Here is an 11,456-nt window from a genome sequence, read left to right on the forward strand (position 1 = left end):
GAGCAATAATTAATACAGAGACTGTATGGCAAGAATAAACGGACACTATTTCCAGGTAAAAGGTAAAATAATATTGTTGAAGTGTCATGGGTTTGTTGACACCACATCTAATACTGAGAATAAACATATTTTACAGACCATAACAGTAAATAACTTATCACTTATTTATGTTTTTAATTAGATTTGATATATTTATTTCTTCAATATTATTTTTTATGTCAGTGTTAATGTCATGAGGCTGTTCAGTGACTCCATGACACTTTCAATTTGACTCATTAGGATTTGATTAAGAACCAGATTTGTTCTTTGTAATTTCTGTCCAGTAGAACTATTAATCTATAATCAATAGACAGGTCTATATAAAGATATAATTCATGTGTCTGTCTCATATTTGTATGGCATTAAAAGGACGTGGAACTTTTATTTTTCCACTGAAAGCTCTGGTTTGAACAATAAATGGCATGTGCATGTATTGCACATGCCATTTATTGTGAAATTTTATGGATGATCCTCTGATGTCCCATTCTGCTGAAGGCAGCACAGAGCTGCACCACCAGAAACTGACAGAAACACTGAAGAGAAGAAGAGCTATTATTGACGTAGTTGGAGTTCCATCCATGTTTTAATGTTCCAGAGCTCAGTCGTTTTGCAAATAGATCAAATTTTAAACTGGCATGTTGTTCATTTTTTATCTGGTCATTTTGTGCAAGATTTAGTAACTAGAAAATGGCACAGATCAGCCACTCTGATTGGCTGCTGTTAGGTCTACCGATTTTAAGTTGAATGTTCATTGCATTTTTCGTAGACGCCTGTGAAAATAATTTCTATTTCCATGCCTTTTTTTGTTCTCTGGGAAATTATTTTGATGAGAAATACAGAAACAAGCATAAAAATCAAAACATCTACAATAGTGATAGTAATATTAATAATAAAATAATAGTCAGTGCATAGTAGCCTACAAATCCTTTGTTGGGGGCGGTGAGGGACCTGGATAAAGGCTGGGGGGCTGCTGACCTGAAAAAGGTTGAGAAACTGATTTAGTTGGTAATGTTGCATGTTCTAAATTACTTGCATAAACATTGACTGAAAGGACTCTTCTTTAATGTTGAGGGATTTTTGCCTGTAAGACAAACCTTTAGGGAAGAGACATTTTACATTTTGCTTTGCGTTGAAATGTACTGAAGTTTTATTTAAGTTTGAGTGTTTAGCTAATTGTATTGTTAGAAGCAATTCAAAGACACTTTTTATTAAACTGTGGCAATAGCAATGGTATAGTTCATTTCTATCACCACTTTAAGTTTCAGGCTCAGGATTTTTATTTTATTTATTTATTTATTTTATGTTATTTTATTTTTTTTTTTTTGCTTTAAGCCCTGCATCTTTAATCTGCTCATTTTGTCTCATATTTAACCAATAGAAAATGGCTCAATAATTTTTCTACTCTGATTGGCTGCTTTTAGGCCTACCAATTTTAGGTTGAATGTCCATTCATTACATTTTTCATAGACGCCTGCAAAAATAATTTCTATTCCCATGGCTTTTTTGTTCTCTGGGAAATTATTTTTGATGATAACTCCAGGAATAACCATAAAAATCAAAACATAGGCAATAGCGATAGTAATAATAAAATAATAATCAGTGTATTAGCACCCCCATCAAATTCTCTGATGGGGCGCGGTGAGGGACCTGGATAATGGATAGGGTGGCGCTGGCCCAAAAAAGGTTGAGAAACACTGGCCTACCTGGACTGAAAAGCTTCCTTCACTTCCTCCAATTCTAAAACATCATTCTCAATTTCTCCTTGTATTCACTGATTGGCCTGGTAGAAATTCCATTAGACATAATCCAAGTGAAGGGAAGAAAGCTAAACTGTGCTGGAAGTGAGAATTTGCACATGAAGGCAATGGCCAGGCTAGTAAAAGTTTGAAATTTGGTTTAAATGTTTTTCATTTGTGGATAGGTTGGAAATAAAAAAAAAAAGCCTTTTCAAAGTATTTGAATTTCTGAAGGCTTTTCCTTTTTCAATAATTTTTCCATTCATTTGTTTGTTTGTACTTTCCATCCATTGGTCTGTCCATGTGTGTCGGGGTCACCAGGTCACATGTGAAGACTGTCATGGCCGACTGCTCTAACAGAATGGACATCTTCTTGAAATGTATCAGACAAAACCCCAAAATTAGGGAAATCAAGGACGATTTATTGGAGCACCTTGACAGGTTTCCGCCTGTAGATATTTAAAATTACTATCGTAAATTCTAGACTATAAGCTGCTGCTTTTTTTCCCCATATTTTGAACACTGCAGCTAAAGCACAGTTAATGTGCATTTTTTCCTGCTGGCGAAGCAGTAGCCAATCAAACTGATGAGTAGTTCGCAAAGGTTCAATGAAATTGTGTGATAAGTCGAGAGCACTTTCACAATTCAATGATTGGTATTTTAAATCCAGTGCAATGTGCATACCTTGAAATTTTCTTTTATGTAAAAAAAAAGTTCCTGGATTTTTTTATTTTTATTATCTAACCGTCTTTACTATTAACATTATTGCAGATAAAAACTGTATTTTGTGTCAAAACATCTTGTACGTAGCCTGCATCTGTGTGAGTCTGTGGGTGTGGGCACATGTACGTTCTAATCCTTAATGTTATTGGTCAGTTTACTTATGTTTATTTGGCAGCTTGGCACTCTGTTAGCTAAATACTTTACAGAAAGTCATATTTAGCTGCAGTGAAGCTAGGTAAAAACAAACAAGCTGAGTTTTAACCCTCCTGTACTTTTAAGAGTAGTTGAGTGAACGCCCCTTTGAAGTGGCAGTGTTGCAGCTTTTTATGTATGCTTTTTACATTGGCAGCTTTCTGTCTGAACAAATTTGATTTAGCTGGAGTGAGAGTCAGAATGTCACTGTGGCCTGTAAAAGTGCAGACCCTGGTCTGTCCATTCCTTTATATTCCTTTATCCTCCTTGTCTTTTACCCCTTCCAGTTTGAGAGGGGGGGGGGCGTTGATAAGGTTTTAAAGAGTGACAGCTGGAGAAGTATCTCATGTCAATCTACAGTGTAGTCTTTATATTTACACTTTGATATGTGAATCTTCTGTTCTTTGCAGAAAGCATCATTGCATTTGCTTGGGAGCCAAATGGCAGCAAATTTGCTGTTCTCCATGGAGAGTCCCCAAGAATCAACGCCTCCTTCTATCATGTCAAAAACAATGGCAAGATCGAGCTCATAAGTGAGTAAATACAACAGATGCACAGAAGAATGCTGTCTGTTCTAATCTAATGCGTAAAGTTCTTTGTTTTTTTGTTCTGTTTTGTCTGCAGAGATGTTCGACAAGCAGCAGGCAAACAGTATTTTCTGGAGTCCACAGGGACAGTTCATGGTGCTGGCTGGACTCAGGAGGTCAGAGGTCAAAATGTTTTTGTGTGAAACAAACTCAAAGCAGCCGCTGATGAAAAAACAAACATTTTTCTGACACCTCATATGAGAGCTAAGCTCCTGATTCTAAATCTGTTCTGAGGCTTGCAGCCCTGCTCCTCCTCAGCACTGCGGAATGCCTCCAGATGTTCTCACTTTCCTGTTGGTGTGTGTGTGTGTGTGTGTGTGTGTGTGTGTGTGTGTGTGTGTTCAGTATGAACGGGGCTCTGGCCTTTGTGGACACCTCTGACTGCACCATGATGAACATCGCAGAGCACTACATGGCCTCCGATGTGGAGTGGGACCCCACCGGTCGATATGTCGTCACCTCCGTCTCATGGTGGAGCCACAAGGTTGGCAACGCCTCCTGCTGGCAGACCAGGGGACATGTCCTCAGGTCTTTTCCTGTTTTCCGCTAACGTCCCCTTCACTCTGGGCTCAGGTGGACAACGCATACTGGTTGTGGACCTTCCAGGGACGTCTGCTTCAGAAGAACAACAAGGATCGCTTCTGTCAGCTGCTGTGGAGGCCCAGACCTCCCACTTTGCTCAGTTCAGATCAGATCAAGGTTTGCTTCCACCTCAACCCTAGATCTTCTTCATGCAGACAACACACACCTGCTAAACCTTAGTCAAGCCTTCTGTGGATTAAAAATGTCCAATTTCTTACAGATGATAAAAAAAGATCTGAAGAAATATTCCAAGATCTTTGAGCAGAAAGATCGTCTGAGCCAGTCCAAGGCGTCAAAGGTTGGATTTTTTTTCATTACTGTTTCTGATGTTTATGCTTATTGCAGGGTTTGTAGTATTAATTTCCTACTTGGAAATACTTGGATCTATAAAATTTGATCCAAGTATTTCCAGATCTGGATATGAGTGGAGAAGCAATAGTAGTTGCTTTTTAAAAAAAATCTAAGGAAACTTAGCAGATTACATCAAGTCACTGATTTGCAGCATTCACTCCTCCTGGATCAGCAGGGGGCGACAGTGGAGAGGAAAAACTAGCAATCTCTAGCAGATCCAGAAGCGGGCTCAGTACCAGCTGCCAGCTGCCACCACCAACTAAAGAGTTGATGATAGTTGTCGCTTCATCTAGGAAAGAGATGACTAAACAGAGTAGCTTTGAGCCATCTGACTCTCTCGGTGATTCTGATTAAATCTAGTCCTCTATAAGTCTGTCTTTCTCTTGAATCGTTTTTGCAGGTTCCATTTTTAAAACGGCAGCATGTAAAACTGACTTTTCTGAGCTCTCCATAATATTATAATGTTATTCCCTCATCAAAAACCTTCCATAGATTGTTTTATTCATTCTTTCATGCATGTTTGAGAAATCCTTTAATCTCCGTGGCAACCATTCAGCTTCGCAAAACACCTGAGTGGACCTAGCCTGCCTTCAAGGCGCAACTCCTTCTGGGAGCTGCCGTGTCCAAAATGGACACTTATTGTTAGTGTTAAAAGAAATTTTACTTCCTGCTTTAAGTCAAATTTTATATATAAAATATCATTTATTGGGCTACAAAATGGCACTATGTACCTGGAAATCAAATAATACTGCCCCTTTAAGAGTTAGTTTTACAATTAAAAATGTCCTTATTTGAGTAGTGCAAACCGTGTTGATGCGTGTAATAATCCTAAAGAAATCAGTCAGGTTTGTATTGCCTTGGATGGTCGATTGTGAAAGTCAAACAAAAGTTTAAAAGTTCTCATAAAGCTGTGTGTGTGTGTGTGTGTGTGTGTGTGTGTGTGTGTGTGTGTGTGCAGGAGCTGGTGGACAAGCGCAGAGCCATGATGGAGGAGTACCGTCAGTACCGGGAGGCAGCTCAGCAGCTCTATCATGAACAGAAGAGCCTCCGCCTTGAGCTCAGAGGGGGTGAGAAATCACTTGTATTTTACTGTACCAACACTCAGATTTTCAGACCAGTCTTTAAAATATTGCTATGTCTTCAGGTGTGGACACCGATGAGCTGGACAGCAACGTGGACGACTGGGAGGAGGAGACTATTGAGTTTTTTATCAACGAAGAAATCATTCCCCTCGGAGATCTGTAGTCCGCTACGCAGGTTGGTCTTGTTCATTCAGCCCATTATTATACAGGAGTCATCCTGGAACCAATATTCCTGGATTATTTTCCTGGAATATTGGTTTAGAATATGAATACTATATAAGTGATCCTAAAGATGCATTTTTCTGGTTGAAAAGCTTCATCACAGGTTTCTTCTTCCATCTTCCAGAAGTGACGAGTTTCCTCATATATGTTAGGTTTGGAAAGAAGGGAAAATAAAAATGAGTAAAAATCAATACAACATAAGCTCGTTGTTATGACGCTGCTAGCAACACGCCTGCTGGGCACAGATGTCGTCTGTGCCTGCTGAGATCAGGCACAGACGACATGCGGAGTTGTCTTTTCAAATAAAAACGGTTTTATTTACCTTAACACAAAAACTCAGCTTGTCACACTCGAGTGCCTAACGCTCCTCAGCAGGACAAAGCAGTGCACTGCCTTGCAAAAAGGCACGTTCGAAGAACACACGTAAACCGTCGCATTCAGTGACGTATAGGAAATATCAGTACCAAGGATCAAGGCAGGAGATGGACACAAAACCAAGTTCTGAAGGAATGAACAAACTACAATGAAGAATGAATGAACTTATAATAAACAAAACAAATTGGGCAGGGTACTTGTGAACTATGATATACATGAAAAGTAAAATAAATGAATAAACTAAATTCGGTGTCTCACAATAATTTTTTAATTGGTGTAGAATACTGTGATGTACAGTGTCTAAAAGTGGATACAGATATCTTACATGATTTAAATGGTAATTTGTAATGTATAAGATGGTATAGAAAACCCAGATTGTACAGTGATGTATAAATGTGCAAAATATAAGATGTCAAAATAGACCATGCACAGTCCTATGGAAACTATTAAATATTAAAAAAGTGTAAATTTATGTAGAATTGTAGAATAGTATATAAAATGGAAACAAATCAGATAATTGAATAAAACTATTATCTATGAAAGTAACAATAATTCAACTAGTCAAGAAAAATAGTAAAGACAAAGACAATAAAATTGGAATTAAAAAATCTGTATATTGAATTATATATTGACTATATAACTAGAATGTTAAGGAAGTTAAAATAATGACAAACATCAAATGTTTTCATTTCTAAAAGAAAAACAACTCTTTAAAAATGCTGTCAAAAACAAATTATTTCAATTTAAATTATGTTCATTTCAGATATTCTGACCTGGTTTAGAACTCGGATAAATAAATAAATAAATAAATGCTCACTTTCTCTTCAGAAAACTGAAAGGCACAGTTCTGTGGAAAGATCTGTGGTGCTGAAACAATTCAACAGAATATGTGTAAGCTTAAAAAAATCATATTTTAAACATTTGTTGTTTGTTTTATCTATTTTTAGGCACCAAAATGTAGAATAATTTGAGCCTAATCTGGAAATTGGTACAGATGTTGACCTGGAGCTGATCTAGATCTGTACAGTTCAACTTCAATGTTTTGCACCGAAATGTCTAGAATGTTATACTTATCACCGGTCTTATTGGTACCAACAAAAAAAATGATAATGTGGGAAAGAAGCGCAAATATTGAAGGTAATTCCATTATTTTATTTTTCGTAGGCTTAAAAGGTCCTAGCCTGAGCATCATAGAAGCGCAGTAGATAAGCAGACTTGGTATGTTGTGTTTTGCAGTCGATCTGTTTCTGTGTGGAAGGAGTGGAGAGCAGCGGTGCATCTGACTGGAGAAGGACGACGGCCTCACTGTGAATCTCTGGTTCATCTCGAGCCTTGATTTTCAACTCTAGCAACATCATAGCAACACGCCTTGTGGATCAGCAGCCACTTGAGGGAAAAGAGAAGATATTTAAGCAGCATCTTTTTGTCCCTCAGAATCTCTTTACCCCATCGTTTTCTCTGTGGAACTTGACATTTAGTAATACTGCCTATTTTTTCTGGACTCACCAACTTTGAACCTCAACTTATTGGACCTTGTTTCTGCTGGAGTTTCCTCAGAACTGGCCTCGTCATGCTAGTGTGTTACTTGGAGACCACACAGAATGCCATACCAATGCAAAGTGAAGGTGTTGAGACTAAACATATAGCCTTGTCGATAAATGTGCTGATGTGGCGTTATAGTGGCCTGTTTCCTCCTCCTTTCAGATTAGGCTTTCACATAGGGAGGGGATGTGCAGCGGGAATAACAATAAACATTCAAACGACAGTACCACTGGGCTCCGTCTCTGGTTCTTTATTATTGATGCAATTCTCAGCTTTCATTTTACTTTTAGCAATTAAAAGCCTCCTCTTCAAAAAACCAGAACTGGAACTTTAAATGAAATCATAAATCAAATATGATATAGAAAATTATTCCACTTTTAACCTCTTCCACATTTAGTTTCTATTAATTCTGATTTTGAAAAACTGGAATTTCTGAAATATGCACTCTACATTTATAAAGAATATTTCTAGTTATGTTCACTTTGCTATAACAATGAAAATTAAGGAGACTCAAAAAAAGTCAGCTACTCATACTGTAATCTCAACTTTTAAAAAAGTGATTTAATTGCGCTTGAACACCAAACGTCATAATTCACTAAGCAATCATCAACTTGCTTAGGGGTCATTGTCTTGTTATATGTTCCAATTCTGCTTCAGTTTTATGAATTTTATAAGTCTTATTTCTTTCAAATACCCAGTAAATTCATGTGCACCTAAGCTGAATATCAGATGTTCAAATAGGGCAAACCTCTTGAAATACTGAGTCACTATATTGTAACCATGTGCAGCTAATGTGAAGCAGTGTGAAACTCCTTTGTCTTTCATGCAATGAAAGTCTTCAACTCCTCATTGGAGGTTGGAAGGAGGGTTAACAGGATTACTGGTACAACAGAAACGGAGCGATTATAGGATTGGGCTGTTAATGAATTGAATGACAACATTAAGTACTTGATGTTTCGGTACAATGTGGCTGTTTGGAATTGAAATTTTCCCTAAGGGAAAACTCAAAAGCGATTAATAAAGTAACTATCTATATGGTGTCCCAATTTATTCTCCATCAGAAAATGTTTCTTTGATTTATATTGTATAGAAAAAAATTTTTTTCTTTAATTCTTGCTTGTTTCTATTGGTAATTCTTCAAAACTGATCAAATTGAAATTCAGTATTATGTCAGAAAAGCACACAAGTTGTATCCCGTTTTATTCAATTAAGGATATTCTTCCTTGTCTGATTTATTTAGGAGAAGACTTTACAAATTCAGCATTATAAACTGAAGGAAGACATGGGACTATCATCTGATTACATTCGCTACCTCTGAACTTTTTCACATTCTGGGGTTGGGTTACCCACATACAGTGAGTTGCGAAAGTATTCCCTTGAACTTTTCCTATATTCTCACATTATAACCAATTATAAATAGAGAGTTTAACACACAACGTGGTATACAATTGTGAAGTAGAAAGAAAATGATACATGATTGAAAACGTTTTACAAATAAAAAACTGAAAAGTGCGGTGGGCAAAAGTATGCAGGTCCCTGAGTCAACAGTTTGTGGATCCACCTTTTGCTGCAATTCCAGCTTAAAGTCTTTCAGGGTTTGTCTACCACAGCTTTGATCATCTAGTGGCTGAAAATTTTGCTCATTATTCTTCTGCAAAATTCAAATTCAGACATACATAATTGATCCCAAAGTAAAACATCTCAAGCTCAGTCAGATTAGATGCAGAGCATTTGTAAACGGCAGGTTTCAGATCTTGTTTTAAACCATTCTATTGAGACTTTGGCTCTACCGTATAGTTCTTACAATATCCGTTCTGCCTAACAGGTTCCAATCAAATTCCTAAGTCACGTTGCTGATTGATATTTGTGTAGTATGAAATATTTTGATCTGGATTTTACTTTGTTATATTCACTTAGTGGATATATCACTAAGTGAATATAATACGGTTTTTAAGTGCAATTAAATCACAGTATAAGAGCAGTTTACAGTGGTTATAATAGGAATTAATTGGGACCAAAATAAGACAGAAAGTTATAAGTATACAAAATGCATATCTCGTGTTCTATATACCTTGCAAATAGGGGACAAAGACAAAAAAAATACAATAATGGGGGTCTGGCTGAGTTTCATAGAATTAACTTTTAATCAGACTGAGATATTGAAAATCAATAAAAGCACTAATCAAATTGAAATTCAATTTGATTGGTAACTTGGTAGCCATTTTGGCTAACCTTTCTTAATGTTGGCTGGAGATTTTCATATGCAGCTGTAATACGTTCCATCTCTGACCTCGGCAGGGAAAGGACAGTGCTCCACTGCTCAATAACAAAGGCAGGTTCCTGAATGAGCTTTTGGTGGGCAAGCTCCTCAAGTAGTAGTTCAATTTTATCAGCTGTTGGTACTCTTTGACAGTTATGGATATCCATGATTTCCAGAAGCTCTTCTTTGTCAACACTCTGAAAATCTGAAAGGCAAGATTCAAACACCATTCGATCGTACTCTGTAACATACCTTAAGAAGCTATCAACAAGAGGACTCTTTATAGAACCCAGAACTGCTTGTTCCAGTATTACTGGAGCAAGTTTTATAGGCAGGTACTTCTGTTTTTGCCAGCCAAAGGCAATAATTCAGCCAATGCTTTCCCATTGTTGCTGTCCAAAATCATGACACAAGTAGGGCACCTTAAAGTTATTGCCCATTGTGTACTGTTCATAAAAGTCCTGCCAAAACTCTGAGAGGACATCCCTCAAAACTCCTCCATCATCAACAGCCTTTTCTCTCCTTCCATCAGGGAGCACCACTTGAATATATATGTCCTCCTGAGTGACACCTGGATCACAAAAATGTGAAATTAGTTCTTTCAGGATCTGGCCACGGTGAAGAACAAGGATTTTCTTAATCCCTTCTCTCTGAACAATGGGCACGTTCAAAGAATCGGTAACACTTTATTTGAAGGGGGTTGAATAAGACTGTCATGACACTTTCATAAACGTGACATAACACCTGTCATGAACATGAATAAGTCTTCATGAATATTTATGACTGTTGTCAAAAAGCGTCATTCGATAAATTATGACACTTTTATTACAAAGTTGACATTCGAAATGTCTTTGTTATGACAACTTGACATTAACCAAGAAATCATTACTGTTTAAACTTTACCTTTAATAACATAAAGTTACCTAATTTTTAAAGTGCAATCAGTAATACTTTTATAACAAATTTATATGACAGTCTTATTGAACCCCCTTGAAATAAAGTTTTACCAATGACATTTCACCACGACTCTTAATTCCCTCAATTGGTTCAGATGGTAATGATTACATATACAGAATTGTTTAAGTTTCTGAAAAGTAAGAAGACAGAGGCGAGTTGGAAAGTTCAACAGTAGCAGCTTGAGTAGACCAGAATATGATGCACAATACTCAAAATATGTTTTTCCTTCTGTTTTCTGTTGAGTTGCTTGCGATTGCTTTTTCCACCCAGGCATGACAGCTGCACACTGATGTGCAGTTTTGACAGGGGGGGTTTGGGGAAAATAAGATTTTGTGTAATGAAGAAGTTTTTGAACACAAGGCAGAATAATAGAAGGTGAAGATTATCTCAGAGAGACTTCCCAGCAGACTCAAACACATGGAGCAAAAACGGAGCTGAGATTCACAAGTAAATCTCTATGTGCTTACACAGGCAGAAATTTGCATGTCCATTTTTTTTTTTTTGAAACAGAATGGATATCCATAGTTCTTTTTTTGAATCTTTTTCTTTGTGAAAGAGCTCAAATGATCATGAGTAAGCCTGAGGAATCTTAATTCCTCTGGCTTAGTTGTCATTTACATAAAATAAACTGTTTGGTCCAGAAGTTGTCACATGAAAACAGCAGCAAAGAGAAGAAAAAAATTTAAAAAAAGGTTCAAGAATTGCATTAGCGATGTCCCGATACCAATATTTGTATTGGTTAAATATAAGTTATTTGATGATCCCCTGAAATTAAAAAAGAAATAAAAAAAGACAAAAACAGAAGAAG

General features: G+C 37.0%; 1 protein-coding gene across 1 annotated transcript in view; it reads left to right on the top strand.

Annotated features, from left to right (window-relative positions):
• eif3ba (eukaryotic translation initiation factor 3, subunit Ba) overlaps positions 1–7,657 on the top strand; it is an 18,621-nt gene extending 10,964 nt beyond the window's left edge. Inside the window, exons 12-19 of the mRNA XM_007543627.2 lie at positions 3,101–3,223; positions 3,315–3,393; positions 3,623–3,761; positions 3,851–3,976; positions 4,080–4,157; positions 5,169–5,277; positions 5,355–5,467; positions 7,126–7,657. Of these exons, the coding sequence (XP_007543689.1) occupies positions 3,101–3,223; positions 3,315–3,393; positions 3,623–3,761; positions 3,851–3,976; positions 4,080–4,157; positions 5,169–5,277; positions 5,355–5,455 (755 nt within the window). The 3' untranslated portion in view covers positions 5,456–5,467; positions 7,126–7,657. The remainder of the gene's footprint in view (positions 1–3,100; positions 3,224–3,314; positions 3,394–3,622; positions 3,762–3,850; positions 3,977–4,079; positions 4,158–5,168; positions 5,278–5,354; positions 5,468–7,125) is intronic.
• Positions 7,658–11,456: the final 3,799 nt, after the last annotated feature.

Source organism: Poecilia formosa, unplaced genomic scaffold (assembly GCF_000485575.1).
Source record: "Poecilia formosa unplaced genomic scaffold, Poecilia_formosa-5.1.2 Scaffold866, whole genome shotgun sequence".
In the NCBI taxonomy this organism is placed as follows: domain Eukaryota; kingdom Metazoa; phylum Chordata; class Actinopteri; order Cyprinodontiformes; family Poeciliidae; genus Poecilia; species Poecilia formosa.